The following is a 15,227-nucleotide window of genomic DNA, read 5'->3' on the forward strand; positions in this document are numbered from 1 at the left end:
TCTCCTCAGAGTGGCGAGGCGAGGTCACAAGTTCCCAAACACAGCCCCACAGCAATCACACACTCCCGCCACAGGGAGGGCGGAGAAAGACGCGCAGGAGACCAGGGGAACGCACTCGAGCCAGGTCAGAGTTACTGAAAACTGCTACCGCTGCTGAGCTCTGACAGGTGGGATGACCAACTATCCTTCACACTCCAATGGTATGCAGAGTCTACGGAAAGAGCACCTGTATAAGGTGCTGGTCATCGGAGACCTGGGGGTCGGGAAGACTTCCATCATCAGGCGCTACGTCCACCACACCTACTCCACTAATTACCGGGCTACGATCGGAGTTGACTTCGCCCTGAAAGTGTTAAACTGGGATTCAGAGACGGTGCGGCTCCAGCTGTGGGACATTGCAGGTAGGGCAGTGAAGAAGCTGAGTGTGTGTTACGTGTTGTATCTGTCTGTAGGTGTGACAGCAGGCCAAATAAACTGGCAACTTGCTTTTCCTCCACAAAAGTTTATGGCGGGTGTAAGGGATCTGTATTATACGCCGTTTACACCATTTTTCCTCCTTTTGGTATTTTAAAATATGAAATGTAAAAGAACTAGTGGAGGAAGAAAAAGTTAGAAAATTTGTAGCAGTGCTGCTTAGTTCCCGAAAAAAAGATCCTTTGGGTAGATAACACTTATCTTCTAAGTGACAACGAGGCATGACTCTTCTATATTTATGAAACGTTCACAACATAGAGATGCACTGTCACTGTGGAGAGCTGGTATCTGACACAACCCACGTTCTCTCTCTCTCTCTCTCTCTCTGACACACACACACTGCTTAGACAAGACCAGCACACTGTTGTTCAGTCATTCATTTAAGGTATGATGTTGCATCATGTGATTAGAGCCATGTGAGGGAGATTTAAAGGAGTTACAGGAGTGTTTTGTAGCCCTAATAAAAAACAAAACCACCTTACTCAGTCACAACGAGCAAAGTGAGACACACACACAGAGGTACATGCCTTATGGGTTTAATTTTTCTTCATTAAATTAAATGATTATGTCAGGGTCAAGTAAATATAGTAAGTCACATCTGATTTAGTTTGTCTACCTGGTTGAATTAATCCAGATGGGCAGATAGGCACTGAGGAGTGAAACATTAATCCTCTTTTCATCATGCGGGGAATACATTTCATATGCTTTGATTGGAAGTCATGCAAAACTTTAAAGCGCACCCTAGGCTTACTGAATGACAGTTTGTCAAGTGACAAATGTGACACGTCTGTCTGTGACTTCTCTTACACAATGGCAATTATTTATATACAGCCTTGCACGAAAGGAGGAAGCTATCAATTTCCCCTTACTTATGATGGTAAATGGCAACACTTTGTCTTTCTCAGAGAGCTTTTATTAAAGCCAGAAGTGGCCTCTCATCCATCCATTAGTATTAACTTTTCTGCTGAGAGGACATTTCCTGCACAGCAAGCAGGATGCACACACCTACGCGCTCTGTTCCGGACCAACAAGTCAAATTAGACCGCATCACGCATCTCTGAGGGAATGTGTTGTTAACAGCTAACCTGCTCCTCTAATTTTCATTTCTTGCACAAGCTCAGATGAACCCACGTACATCCACGTGCATACATCTTCCATATAGACTTTTCACATGCGTACAGGGATAAATGCTGTTTTAACCTACTTGCAAATTGCATGTCTAAATTAAGCAAATCAAGCAGTCACATTGGCCATATGTTTATGTGCAACATGATGGTAAGACTACAGGAATGTGCTGTTTCATGGGAATGCAGGCACTGCTGACTGCAGTCAGCTGTATTAGTTGTTTTGCTGCAAACATGCAGGAAGAACAATGAAAATCTGTCATTGGATCTGATGCTGGCAACAACAACGCTGTCTTACGAATGAATGAATCTCCGTGTTTGTCTGTGTTTGTGAATCACAGGTCAGGAGCGTTTTGGGAACATGACACGAGTGTACTACCGTGAAGCCATGGGGGCCTTCATAGTGTTCGACGTGACACGGCCAACAACCTTTGAGGCTGTCGTTAAGTGGAAAGAAGATCTGGATTCTAAATTAATGCTGGCTAATGGAAAGAGCATCGCCACCGTGCTGCTGGCCAACAAGTGTGACCAGGGCAGGGAGCTGACCAACAATGGCATTAAAATGGACCAGTTTTGCAAGGACCACGGCTTTGTCGGTTGGTTTGAGACTTCTGCCAAGGTGCGACCAAAGTACAGTTATAATACGTTTGCTACAGTTTGCTAGTCATTTCCGAAGTATGGAATGAAACAGATTCTTAAACAAACACAGAACATACCTCATTTTCCTAACATCATATAACAGACACACCCTTCCTATTGGAAGTCTTTTTAAGCTGTTATAGTTCCCATCTCTCCCACCAACATGTAGCCACAGCTTCCCTGCATCCTTCTCCACCAGCACCATAGCACCCAACTGTAAGCCCTGGGGGATATTGACTCATCTCTCCCTAATTTTACATATAATATATTAGCAGGGAATAATGAGCCAAGAGCCTAGATGCCAAATGCTGACTATATTGTGCTCCTTTAATCAATCAGTCATTTTAAAATAGTCTTATCTGACTGAAACAGAGATTTTTTTTTTTTTTAGCTTTGTTCCTAAGTGTCAGAAGAGAAGCCAAGCTAAGGTAATCAGTTACTTCCCAGAGCAACCATTAAAGAAACATACAACCCCGAGCAAGAGTGCATCTAGGGATACTTCTCAAAATATAAGCACTGTTTAGGATTGAAAGAATCCCAGCCATCTCTGAGTCACACTCTGGTCACTTTAGTCAGAAATGATCATCTCCATAGAGCTAACTGGGCTTTTATATGCTCATGAGATACATTTACAGTGCAGGGTTAGAAGAAATTCCATAAGTTATTGTTAACTGTCTGGTGTTCAAAAACTCCCACATCCTACGGGGAGTTCTGCTTCCAATCAAAACCCCACTGTTTTCAGTTCTGTTCTTGAGTGGGCATTATAAAACCTCAGTTTGATGACATATACATTTTCTACCTGCTTAATGTGCTGGATAATTTGTGTTTTAGGCACCATATAATTTGCTGTAGTTATGATATACATGCATTTGGTGTTCTGCGATCTTGACCATTTAAATTACTAGGTTTAAATAAAATGTTCACGCTCAGTACTCGGTGTGTTTGTCGACATTTCCAGAAGAACGCCGTAAAATTGTTTTACTTTTATGCTGCTGCATAGAATTCTGCTAATATCGCATGCACTTACACATCTGCTGTTGACACTGACGTGTTGGAGCTGCTTGTGGCATCAAGACTCGACATTCTGAAAGGTCAAAGTTTATAAGGTGCAGATTTGCCCAGAAGTGTCAGAGGTAGACTATACAAACAGATGTACCCACTCCTTATGTGGAGCAGCCAGAAGAACGTTTACTGCATTTATTTAAAGACGTACATACATGATGGTGTTTCTGTGACGGTAAAAGCAGTCCGATCGGTCACATTTTTAAAGGTGGGATCATGTAAATGCTTCTAATGCTCTGTTAGTGTTCTGACACAAGGTTAACAAAACTGGGACGTTGTTTTAATGAGTTCTTCTCTCTCATATAGGACAATCTCAACATCAGTGAAGCTGCAAACTTCCTAGTCAAGCACATCATGGCCACAGAAAACGACATCCTGAAAACTGTGGTACCCGACACAATCTCTCCGCAGCTCAAGTCCAACAGGCAGATGAGCTGCTCTGGCTGCTTGAAATAATGAAAGGACAGATCAGTGTGAGAACTGAAAAAGAATGGATGCACAGCAGGACTAAGAGGCAAAGCCATCTGAATCTTACAAGGAAAGGGGAGCAGTGGTGGTGTGTACTATGAAACGATTGGAACAGTTTAGGCTCTTTGGTCCAAACTAGAGTTGAACATTTTAGTTTGTTGCGCTTTTGAGGAGCAAACCAAAGCTTGCAGACTGAAGTCACTTGAAGTTGCTCATTTATTTAACACTTTTTGTTGTAACGTGCCATGCTGCGAGTGTGAAGTTTCTGCCGGAATAATGAAATAACACTGCTGTCTGTGCTTTTCGTCACGATGTGGTGTGTTGAGCCAGAGAGCATAGACACAAATCTCTGGTCATCTCTGCCTATTTTTTTTTTTTTAACCTAATTAAATTTTTACTCTTACAACAACAGCTCGCTTTGGAAAAACACTGGCAACATCTTCACCTCATGAATGGTATGAAAGTTCTCCCGATACGCTTGATGCAACACACCCAAAGGACTCAATGCAAATACACATCTTTAATTTTATTCTGCACTAGCCAAAGAAAACAGTACTGACCTCTTTCAGAGGATCCCATTTATTTATTTATTTTTTTGCTATTTTCTAATGATGTGAAATTTTCACTTTTTAAAAAATAAATAAAAAAATCAAATAGGTTGTTTATATAATTAACTTTGAGTATTTAACATTGGGTAATGTATCAAGATAAACTGCTTCAAATCTGTCACACAACTAACGAACTTTAATTTGTTGGTTATATCTGTAATAACAGTTTGGTTGTGGCAAGAAGCTGCAAAGAAGTGGAGTGAAATATTTTAGGCACACAAACATCCTGGAGCCTGCTTGGTGTAAACAGACTTTTATGGCCATGGAACAGACGTGCTGGAGCAATTCAAGTTTATGTGGTCAAAGATTTCCCAGACATATGTCTTTGTCAATAGTAGGGGAGTGGTTGTCATACTGCTAAACACTGGGTTTTAGGCTTATAACATCTAAATGGTAAATGGACTGCTTTGTTATTGATCTCTCACAGTGCCTTACACTACAAGCTACACTCACATAGCATCTTACTCGCAAGGACAGTTCAGTTCATTTCAGCTGGAGCCGTGGACCAAACCATCAGTTTCCGATTACCAAAACTTCACAGTGTTAGTTTGGCCCACGCTACCTCCTGAGTCACACTTTTATCAGAAGTGATTATTAAGTGTCTGTGTATGTAATTTTTCTTCATCAGAACCTAACCCCTTGTATCCATGGTAACTGGAGTCTTTTTGGAGTATCCTCCAACATCTTTGTGAAGCTATTTCTCTCTCTTTGCAGGCACACATCAACGCTCATACCCATATAGGCAGGTTTCTGTAATCTCTGCATCCTTGTTCCTGTTCTCCTCTTCTTTTTATTGTTTCACTGTGTTTTTTACTCGCTTAGCTATTTGAAGTTTTTCTTTTGTATGTTTTCTGCTTTTTTTTTTTTTCCTTTTGCTTGCTTCTATTCTTTGATTTACATTTTATACATTAGGTACATTATGCAGATACTGTATACAGCATCTTCTACATACTGTGGGATTTAGTACTTAACCTGATTGTCCAGTTGCCTTGCATTGAGCCTGCTCCTGTGTACTACTTGCTAGTATTAGCCTCTCAATTCATGCCATTCTTTTTCTTCTTCTTCTTCTGTGAATTAAGACATAAATTTAAGTTAGCTCTCATATCCTGATCTGGATCAGCCCACTAATCTGGATTAAATTAATTGTTTGGTTTGTTGGCATTTCTGCAAACGTACTATGAGAGGTTGCTTTCATAGCTGACTGAGGTTTATATGGCAGTGTCATGTGGTAGTGTGAGTTTTTATTGGTTATTTACAGCTTGCATAAGGGTGGATTTAAACAAGGGCCTCTCCACAGAAAAATGTCACATTTTTTAGCTCATCATGAGAGCGTCTAAATATCATGCATCTCTCATATGATATCAGAATGGCAGCGTTACACTTTACAGGCACAGGAAAATGTGCTGTGAGAAGTCATTGTATGGTGTGTTTGAGAAGCAAAGAAAGACTTAACATCCCTTCTTTAGTTGTTATGCTGTGTGCAGATTGTACTTGTGTATTTATTTTAAAGCTGTGAAATCAGTTAACACATATAAACCATGTTATCTGTTTTTCTAACACTTTCATAAAACTTCATAAAACAATGATTTTATTCATCCACTTTAACCTGGAACAAACATTTATTTTCTGATCACTCTGAGGACCACTGTAAGACAGTGAACAGAGTTTAGTTTAATAAAAATTATACACTGAGAGTGTGTGTGTGTGTGTGTGTGTGTGTGTGTGTGTGTGTGTGTGTGTGTGTGTGTAAGGCTGAATCAGGACTCTAAGATTCTCATAAGGAAGCCACATGATTGTTGATTAATCTCTGCCCGAGGGTTTAGAAGATTAGGTCATCTGCTTGTGGCATGTTAAGGCATCCTTACCAAGAAAGCATCAAAGCATTTTAGAGCTCAGTCATCTGAAAACCATCAAGTTGTATTTTGACGAAACAGGATTTCCAGAAAAGTGACAAAGGACAAAATAAGATAAAGAAAGTCACTGGGCTACCATGTGCTTCCAGCCAGAAGAGGTTCAGTTGTCTTTTGTCTATAAATCTGCGGAGCAGCAATCTAGGGATGGAAATGTATTTTTCCAAAGGATAAACACCCATTTGATCTTTTGTTGTTGTTGTTATTTAAATTTTTATTTGGAATCAGGGGTGTACATGCTATTCACACCACAACAGCTTTCACATTATAATTTTCTTTGATAACACATGTAAACCCAACATCAATGAAGAAAGTAAGTAAATAAGGTAATATTAACATAACTTTGAGGAGGTTAGCAAGTAGAGAGCGGAAGTATCTGCTCTAAATGATAATACATCGTCAATCCAGGATCCCAAGACTTAAACATTACTCCTTTTCCTTTCCTTTCCTTTTCCTGTCTTAAAATAAATGTCAGCTTCTCAATCATGTAAATGTCGTGAACTACAATAATCCAGTTTTTCACCATTTTCTTGTCGGAGTCAATTAAATTTTGTACAGATATTTGTTTTCGAACTCATCCAGTGTATCTGCTCTTAAACGTAAATATAAGATCTCAAAAGAAAAGGGGACTGTTATCTTAAATATTCTTCCTATAGCTATCTTTAGCTGAGACCAGTGTTGCTGGAGTTGTGGGGAAGTCCAAAACACATGAAAATGGTTTGTATTTTTTTCTCTATGAAACCTCCAGCAACACAATTCTTTATTTAGGAAACTACTCTGTGCAGGTGTCCTGAAAAATCTTATGTTCTCCAATTGATGTTCTGACAGTGATGGTGAAGAGGATTGTCTAACTCTGGAAGGCTGTAACATCTAAATCATAATTTTCATATTTATACCATTCATTTGACCCTTCTTGTGCTGTCTTGTGCTGTCAGGGGGCAGGATAGAAACACAGCATGGCATTTCTGTCACTTAGGATGCTTAAGATCCCAAATCAAACCAGAAAAATATCCGCAAATAGCAAAACAGCCCTCGACTGTAAACAGGTCAGGGTTTGTTTTTTCCTTTAATTTGTCACCAATCTGTAAATGAATCACTGAAAAGCTGTTTGAGGTTATTAGTCACAAAATATGGCATACAAAATAAAACAAATGGCCATTTTTATTTCATTCTCTGTTTATTCTTAAAGTTTAAACTCACTGTGTGATGAGAGATGGGGTAGATTTAACTCTTGATTTCTGGAATTTGGAATCATGAGCACATTAAGGCACACCTGTGTGGCTCTCGGGCTCTGCCAAAGATCCACCTACAGAAAATGCCCATATATTCTCTGTGAGACAGGAAGAGAGAGAAGGTGGTAGTAAGAGAAGATCGAAGAGACACTTAAATGTTACAGCAACAAAAGGTTACCAAGGAGTCAGTGCAGGTAAACCAACAGACACGCTGAAGTTGTCATCACAACTGCTTTAAAAAAAAACATTTAAACATTTCACACTGATTAAAACAGATCACTCTGTACTTTATTAGCACACAATCAGCTACCTTAATTAATCTCATGTGACAAGTTTGATAAATCAGTTACGAGTATGGAGATCATAAAAATGACTTAGGCACTGTCAGATCATCAGACCTTCTCCCTGTGGTCACTGCCAAGAATTGTTCATGTGGAGCCACCTCTTGTAACGTTAGGCACATTGCAGCTGCTTTTACTTCAAGACTCAGATACCAGTTAGTGACCAAGAAGTGAAACAGTTCATATGAATTACATTTGTATTTTTATACAAATCCTAAACTTTACTTGCAATAAACTGGGGTCGTAAACAAATATGACTCATTCAGTGCATTTCCAAGCTGTCCAATTTCTGCAGACAAAGAGAAAGAAAGAAAGAAAAGTGCAGCCACTCGAGAATGACTGGATTTTGAACTTAATCACATTTCGTGAAATCTTTCCCAGGCTTAGGACCACCTGCTTTAAGGTGATTTCCTCATCTTTAAGCTCTTGGAACTTATCGTTTGTCGGTTCCCACCCAATCAATTTGGCCAAATTAACCCACTTGACCTTTTGCACCCAATTTCATACATTCTTTCACCCTGAGTAAGCTGTGAGAATGACTGTTATTGCTGCAATTAAAAAACCTTGGTGTAGTGTTATCGTGCTGTTTTTGCTCACATAAAAGAAAACTAAGAGATGACATAAAGACGCTGCTAATTAAATCAGCCTCCTGACAGAGAAAAAAGGGGGGAAAGGGGCAGTGATGAAAGAGGCGAAAACAAAGGAAGATCAGGCAGGAGATTAAAAAGCACAGAGGTGAGACAAAGTGGTAGAGATTGTCTACAAATTTAAAGGGACTAATATTAACAATGTAGTGTAGTAATAAATCATTAATATGTCTGTCCAATTTGAAAGACGAGTCCTCTGAAGACCCCGTAAGCTCAGCTATCTGTCATACATGCTAAGAAATATTACATCTCATTAACGTTACTGATGTTTTCCGGGATTAAAAGTGAAGGACAAAGAAACATATTTTACTGTTTGGGAAACTTTATGCTTCTTTATTCAGTTTAATATTGGGGTTTTTTTGGTTTGTTTTTACATATGGTCTAAAAATAAGAAAAATCGGGAATGCACTTGCAAAAGTTCATAGAAAGAAACGGTACTTTTGGAACATGGCTTAAAAAACACACACAATCAATAGAAGAGCTCAATGTAGTACAAACTACTCGTCTGTACTTAGTGGAATGATTGCATAAACACACATACTGCCACTAGAGGGCAATACGCACCTAAGTTATCACGCATTTCTTGTGCAGTGTGCAGTCAGCTTGAAAGAGAAAGCAAAGGATTGTTTTGTCATCGTCCCTCAAAGCTTACTGTCATCGAAAACACAGTGTGGTTACTCAGCATATCTGATTTACACTATTGTTCAAATCACATTTTACACTAATCAGTTCAAGTCCAGCTACGTTCAGGTGATTATTATGAGTGACAACAATTTCATAAATGCAAACATATAATAACAGCAAATAGTGAACAGAAAAACCAGAAGAGTAGCTGCAAAGCAACAAATGCTAAACACTACAGAAAGCAGATTAATAAACGGAATGCTGAATAGAGGGAAAAAAAGTGCAGTTGCTAGAATAAAGTCTAAAAGACAACCATAAAACAGTTTGTACATCTGAATCTATCACTGCGTTATTTATTGCGTGCTTATTGATCTTTTCCAATAATTTAGATACGAACGATAAAGATAACTTTATCGGCTGTGGATAACTTACAATATTTCCATTTAGTGAAAGGTTAGACAAACATGGAGGCTGGTTCAATCATTTTAATTCCATCCTTACCTCAGACGGGCGTGCTTTGTTCACGCAGTGGAGCTAAAGACTCAGCTAAAATTCCTGAGGTGTGTTTCACTGAGTTACAGTAAAACTGTGAGAGGCGTTTGCAGTTTAAAAGAGCTGTGTCATTGTGGAATGCGGATGATATAAAACCACAATGACAGCCAGAAAACTGAGACCCAGACAAAAAGTAAACATGCCACACTATGTCAAGTCCTTTTTGTTTTGTTAGTTGAGTTGCGTGGTTTTGGTGCAAAATGCTGATGTGTGTTTAACTCTGAGTAAGAGGGCTGAACCAACACCCTCGGCAAGAGGTAATTTTGGCCAAATAGTCTTGTTCACACCTGAGACCTGTGTTGTAAAGTATGTACACGTCATCCTGAGGTAGTCAGGCAGTGAGGCATGTTATAAATGTATGTCCCCATTCGGTTACAGTTAAAACTATAAATGTCTCCCTGACTGTGTTGCTTTGCTTCCCCAGACATTCAACTATAGTAAGCTATTTACAGTGTTAAAAAAACCCATCTGCTACAGCCATCGAAGGACTTCTAACCGGTGGACAATCGAAATGATTTTAAACACAAGGAACACATTCCCGCCCACTCGATATACATTTGGAAATCAAAGGGTAGTTAATAAAAAATGCAGTTGATTGTGGTCCTCTATTTGCAAATTAATTTTTCGATTACAATTAAAATCGTACTTGGCAAAGCCATTGCTTCATACTGGAGCTTGCACACAGGCCACAATACACAGTAAAGGCCCTCAGATAATGTATGAGAAGGGTTACAGTAAGGCTTCAAAATCAGTTTGAAATAAAAAACCTCAGGAGCCGCAGTCCTCTGACACCCTGTATCGCCACATCAGTGTGCTTGTTCTGTATCTAAAGTCAATGTTGTCCAGTGACTGTGTCCCTGCTGGAACTTCATGGAGCTTCCTCATTTGTCATATACTGTTCAACACCCACAGAGGACACCTATGGCTGGAGTGGCAACCCATGCTGTGAGAGAAGAGTGTCTGTGTGAGGACAGAAAGAGGACAGAGGGCAGTCTGGGGAGGTGTACTTGGCTAACACCTGCAGCTGCTCTGGCTGTAGATTTGCTTCACTGCAGACCCTCTGGCATAAAGCAGAAACACTGTGACACGTTTTCAACTTTAGCTGGCTCAACTGGCTCTTCTCCAGCATCAGTTTCTCCCTCTCCGTCTTCTGTGATACACATACACAAAACACACAATCTGATTAGCACGACCGAGAGCATCTTTTGGATAAATTTACTGATTAAAAAAAAACAAAACGAAACATACTTACCAGCTTGTTGATTTCACACTGCAGATTATATATGCAGTCCAGTTTTCTCTTGCGGCATCGCTGAGCTGCGAGGCGGTTTTTGCTGCGTCGTCTCATATCATGGACAAAGTCCAGCTGTTCACGCGTGAAGGCATGTTGCTTTAGCAGCTGCTGGAAGTCGTTTCGGCTCAGCTCCACTATCCAGTCTACAGAGAATGGCAGCTGCACCTGAAGAAACCCAGCAGGAAAAAAAAGAAGAAGAAAATGTTACATGACATCGTTTCTAAAATGAGACAAAGAGTGTTCCTTAATGACATACTTTTAAATCTTTACGCAACATCACAACACAGGACTGTCTCTGTTTGTCTTACAAGAGGCTTTGATAAATAAACAAAGAAAGCTGGAAGTTAGATAACACCCACAAAAAAACAGGATGGCACAGAAAAAACACAACTGTTTCTCTATTGGTATGAAATGATTACGGCCAGTGTGTATTTCTTATGGCTATGCATATTTTAATTTATCAAATTTAATTTAATTCATTTACTTTGTTTTTATTCAAAGTCCCTTGTGGGACTTCCTGTAAGTGGTGTAAACGGGTAAAAAAAGTGAACAAGGAGTTACATTTTTACCAAGGTGTTAATTGTTAACTCTAAAAACCTGCTGCTGCTAAACTGGGACAGGAAATATTGGAACAGTATCAGCCATGTACTGTTTTATCTACTATAAATAAAAGCTTTTCCTCTGAAATGACCTTAGCTTCGTCTGCACACTCACTGCCTTATTTGTCCAATCCGAGTGGTCAGCTTGGACTTGAGAGCTTCTTCAGACTTGTTGTTTGACTCACACTTATTACTAACTCAACAGGCTGAGCTGTGAATGTAAGCTAAACTGGACTCTGAACCAGCTGGTTGGATGCATATACACGGTCCCAACGCACACGCAGCTGGGTGAATTTTTAACCAGCCTCCACAGCAACTCTCCTTTCTGTTGCCTGAAAGCAAATTTGAATATGATAAAATGTGCCAAAAACTGGTATCTATAACAAGCACAGTGAAGTCACCCACAGGCAAGGTGGTGATGCTTCTCAAGGCACTGCAGTTTCTGAACAACGTGAACTACAGAAGAAGGTGTCGTGGCTAAGCAGGGCCGGACAGAGGAGAAGAGATTCATTTTAACTTCTCACCTGCCTGGCCCTCTCTATTGCGGAGGACTCGCTGTCTCCTTCCGTTTCTGTCTCCGAGTCGCCGTCCTCCCCCGAGTTAAAGGAGGACACACCTGACTGAGATGCCCCCTCACACTCAGACAGCCCTTCTCCTTTCCATGAATATTTCCTTTGGTCCAGATCCTGGAAAAGGGGACAGCTTGTTTTGGGGGTGTTATGCTTCGGCCACTCTAAAGATGTGCTCTGTGGGCATTGGGCCCCTATATTGGTGGGACATCCGCCCTTGGGGTCATGAAAGTTGAGCTGACAGTGGTCTATATCAGATCCCAGCTGCCGTGCCAGGCTCTCAGCCATTTCCTTCTCCGCAGTGATATTATTTACAGGCAAGGCTACTCTTCCATTTTTGCTTCCTTCTTTTCTTGCTTCTTGAAAGCCATTATCTACCCTCTTCCCCTCTCCCTCTATCTTATCCTCTGCCTTGTTTTGACTGGAGATTGGCCATCGTACAATAGGGCTTATTACTTCTTCAATGTCCATACAAAACCTTTCCTGCCTCAGTGGTCTACAGATTACAGGACCCTCATTCAAGGCCCTTTGAGGGCCATGGTGCAGCATTAACCCTGATGACCTCTCAGTCAGCACTGCGCTTGACTCTGAGGAGTCTGACTGGACACTGGATATTTCCAAGGAGGCGATTGCACTTGCACCCTCTAGCCCGTCGTCCATTTCAATATCATTCTCTCGTACTTTCTCGCTCCATTTGCCCCCTCCTTCATTTGTGTTCTTCTTAACCATAAGAGCTGTCGCTCGGCCCAAGCAGTTCTCTGTCTTCCCATCATTTATTTGAATTTTCCATGGCTCATCAGTCCCTCCTTTATTCTGTCTGTAGCCACTTAAGACTGAATTTCCAGAGATTTCAGTCTTAGTTTCATTCTTACTGTTTGCACTGCTGGAACACGGCAAGTCAGAGATGACACAGTCATTCCTGACCCCTGTTGTTTTGACCAGGCTCTTCTCTGTGACAGAAGCGTCCTTCCCGCAAGCTAGCTGGAACTTGCGATACTTTGGACACTGCATAAAACTGTCATTTGTTCCCTCAGCTACTAGTACACTTGTGTCTGTGCTCTTCTGACTTCCCACTTTGTTGTTCACTGATTTGTTACAGTCCTGAACCACTTCCCGCTGGCATGATGACTCAGCAACTGGTTGTACTTCTTTTTCATCCAACAATACGCTGTCAGAGTCTGTGTTGCTGTTTTCCTCTGAAGGCGGCCGCTTGCTCTTCTCTTTACAACAGGTCTTTCTCTTGAATGGAGGAGGACCTTTGGTGGTGGTGGAGAGGAACTTAGGGAGCAGAAACTCAAAGCATCCCTCATCTAGGTCTTTGAAGCCAAGAATGACCGCCGAGTTTCGGATTTCTAGGACGTCCTCTTTTCCAAAGAGTAGTTTGGACGTGTAGGCAAACTTCAACAAGGGTTCAAAGCCAGTGACTGTCACCTGTAAAAGAGGTCAAATACATATTTTCTTTTAAAAAGAGCATGTTCTGCCTAATTCTGTACTTCCTGTAAGAGTAGACGATGAAGGGAAAAGTACTGTATGTCCACATGTGAAAATAGATTGATTTATGCCAACTAAAGAAGTTTCGGGAAATAAAAAGGATTAACTGTTAATATGATGACAGTCTCTGACTGTCTATGAAAGCAGGTTTTACTTGAATAAAAAAAGTACTCTAAGTCTGACTTTTTAACCAAAATTTAGCCACTAACCGGTTTGACCTGATCTTTCCTATATGGATTTGTCCACTGACGCCAGAGATTATATGTTGGCGCTTCCGTGCGTTTTAAAACAACAGTCGGTCTCATTTATTATTTAAAAAAACAACAACAACAAATAAATTCCCAACTCTGCGACTACCTGTGAGGAAACGAGCCTCACAAGCGCCTTTCTCACTTCACTTTCAGAAAACATTTTGTTATCGTGAGCTTGTGCATGTGTAATAATTTCGACCTCTGTGGCGTCACGACGTGATTTCTCACCTCTTGGGGAAGAGTGACGACCGCCCCATGTTGTGTGAATGAGGAGATCCTCTGCGCGAAGTACTCGCTACAGGAAGCGAGCACCGAGCGGTGGGCTCTGAAACTCTGGCCCTCCACCACTACCGTGACATCGCACAGCACGTCCCGCCGCCGCTGTTCGTCCAGGGAGCTCAGCACATGGGAGGAATGAGCGGTGGACTCGAATGTAAACACAGACGACCGTGGGGCAGACATGGCCACCGATAGATATCTGTTTGTACAGCAAACACACAGAGTCTCTCCGTCAGAGTTCACCAGTTCCCTTCTGTCACAACAACATGATATACTTTTAATGTTACTTCATAAAATACAACACAACCACAAACAAAGGAACGAAAGCATGCCTACCTTAGTCTTACTCTGGAGTAGATTTCCGCGCTGGTTAGGGTGTGTAACTAAGTCCCAGCAAGCTTAACACACATGTTTTTTCTACATGGAATGCTGTCTAACCGGACTATGTTTCCCATAAATCCTTATCGCGAGTCAGATACAAACGAAAATCTAAGCTTGACTCAGTCATATGGCCTGTGTGTGTGTGTGTGTGTGAGAGAGAGAGAGAGAGAGAGAAAGAGAGAGAGAGAGAGAGAGAGGAGGAGGGGGAGAGGCATAGAGGGAGTGTGCGTCTGTGTGCTTGCCTATGTGTGTTGTAACAACCCTGGGTGTATCAGAGCGGCGCTGACTCATGCACTCTTGCTGATAAAGGATGAGCAAGCAGTTTTCCCGTCCTTACCAAATCCCACCCTCAGATCTGTTTGGTAAACCAACAGCTTTGTTTCCTCAGAAAATCCTTTTATACACGTACCTTGAGCGGACAATTCACAGATTAAGGGGCAGGCTGGGAAGCGAAGCTCGTGTTTAAACAGGATATTGTTTTCCGTGTGTATCTTTGGCTTGAAGGTTACCTGGAGTTACTCAACCATTTGCATACACAGTGAATTATGAGACGCGGTTGTTGTAGAAAAAATAAAGCGTAAAGACAAACACCTCTTGGTGAAAAAAAGGGGAGGAGGGACTAATCTGACGGTTATTGTTTCCCAGCAGGTCCGTGTTGCTTCATAGCTGCAGTTTTTAAAAG

At 41.1% G+C, this 15,227-nt stretch overlaps 2 protein-coding genes across 2 annotated transcripts; one reads left to right on the forward strand and one right to left on the reverse strand.

The window, feature by feature from the left end:
* rab38b (RAB38b, member of RAS oncogene family) lies at positions 1-7,409 on the forward strand. The gene is made up of 3 exons (XM_085289128.1): positions 1-401; positions 1,940-2,217; positions 3,606-7,409. Exons 1-3 carry the CDS (start codon positions 173-175, stop codon positions 3,753-3,755), a joined length of 657 nt encoding a protein of 218 aa, XP_085145254.1. The 5' UTR covers positions 1-172; the 3' UTR covers positions 3,756-7,409.
* A 1,400-nt stretch (positions 7,410-8,809) lies between these two features.
* bach1b (BTB and CNC homology 1, basic leucine zipper transcription factor 1 b) lies at positions 8,810-14,764 on the reverse strand. Its single transcript, XM_085289127.1, has 5 exons — positions 14,501-14,764; positions 14,114-14,363; positions 12,099-13,574; positions 10,934-11,140; positions 8,810-10,831 (listed from the first exon to the last, which is right to left on the reverse strand). The coding sequence occupies exons 2-5, from the start codon at positions 14,345-14,347 to the stop codon at positions 10,601-10,603; spliced, it is 2,148 nt and encodes a 715-aa protein (XP_085145253.1). The 5' UTR covers positions 14,348-14,363; positions 14,501-14,764; the 3' UTR covers positions 8,810-10,600.
* Between the last annotated feature and the right edge of the window lie 463 nt (positions 14,765-15,227).

Source organism: Mchenga conophoros, linkage group LG10, assembly GCF_057382185.1.
Source record: "Mchenga conophoros isolate Kocher_MC1m ecotype Shallow Benthic linkage group LG10, M_conophoros_male_GT1.1, whole genome shotgun sequence".
NCBI lineage: Eukaryota > Metazoa > Chordata > Actinopteri > Cichliformes > Cichlidae > Mchenga > Mchenga conophoros.

Excerpts from the sequence above, each read along its gene's own strand:
- rab38b (XM_085289128.1), top strand. The coding sequence starts at position 173 with ATGACCAACTATCCTTCACACTCCAATGGTATGCAGAGTCTACGGAAA. Across the intron at positions 402-1,939 it reads CCAGCTGTGGGACATTGCAG|GTCAGGAGCGTTTTGGGAAC; the intron begins GTAGGGCAGTGA and ends TGTGAATCACAG. Across the intron at positions 2,218-3,605 it reads GGTTTGAGACTTCTGCCAAG|GACAATCTCAACATCAGTGA; the intron begins GTGCGACCAAAG and ends TCTCTCATATAG.
- bach1b (XM_085289127.1), bottom strand. The coding sequence starts at position 14,347 with ATGTCTGCCCCACGGTCGTCTGTGTTTACATTCGAGTCCACCGCTCAT. Across the intron at positions 13,575-14,113 it reads TCGTCACTCTTCCCCAAGAG|GTGACAGTCACTGGCTTTGA; the intron begins GTGAGAAATCAC and ends CCTCTTTTACAG. Across the intron at positions 11,141-12,098 it reads CAATAGAGAGGGCCAGGCAG|GTGCAGCTGCCATTCTCTGT; the intron begins GTGAGAAGTTAA and ends GGGTTTCTTCAG.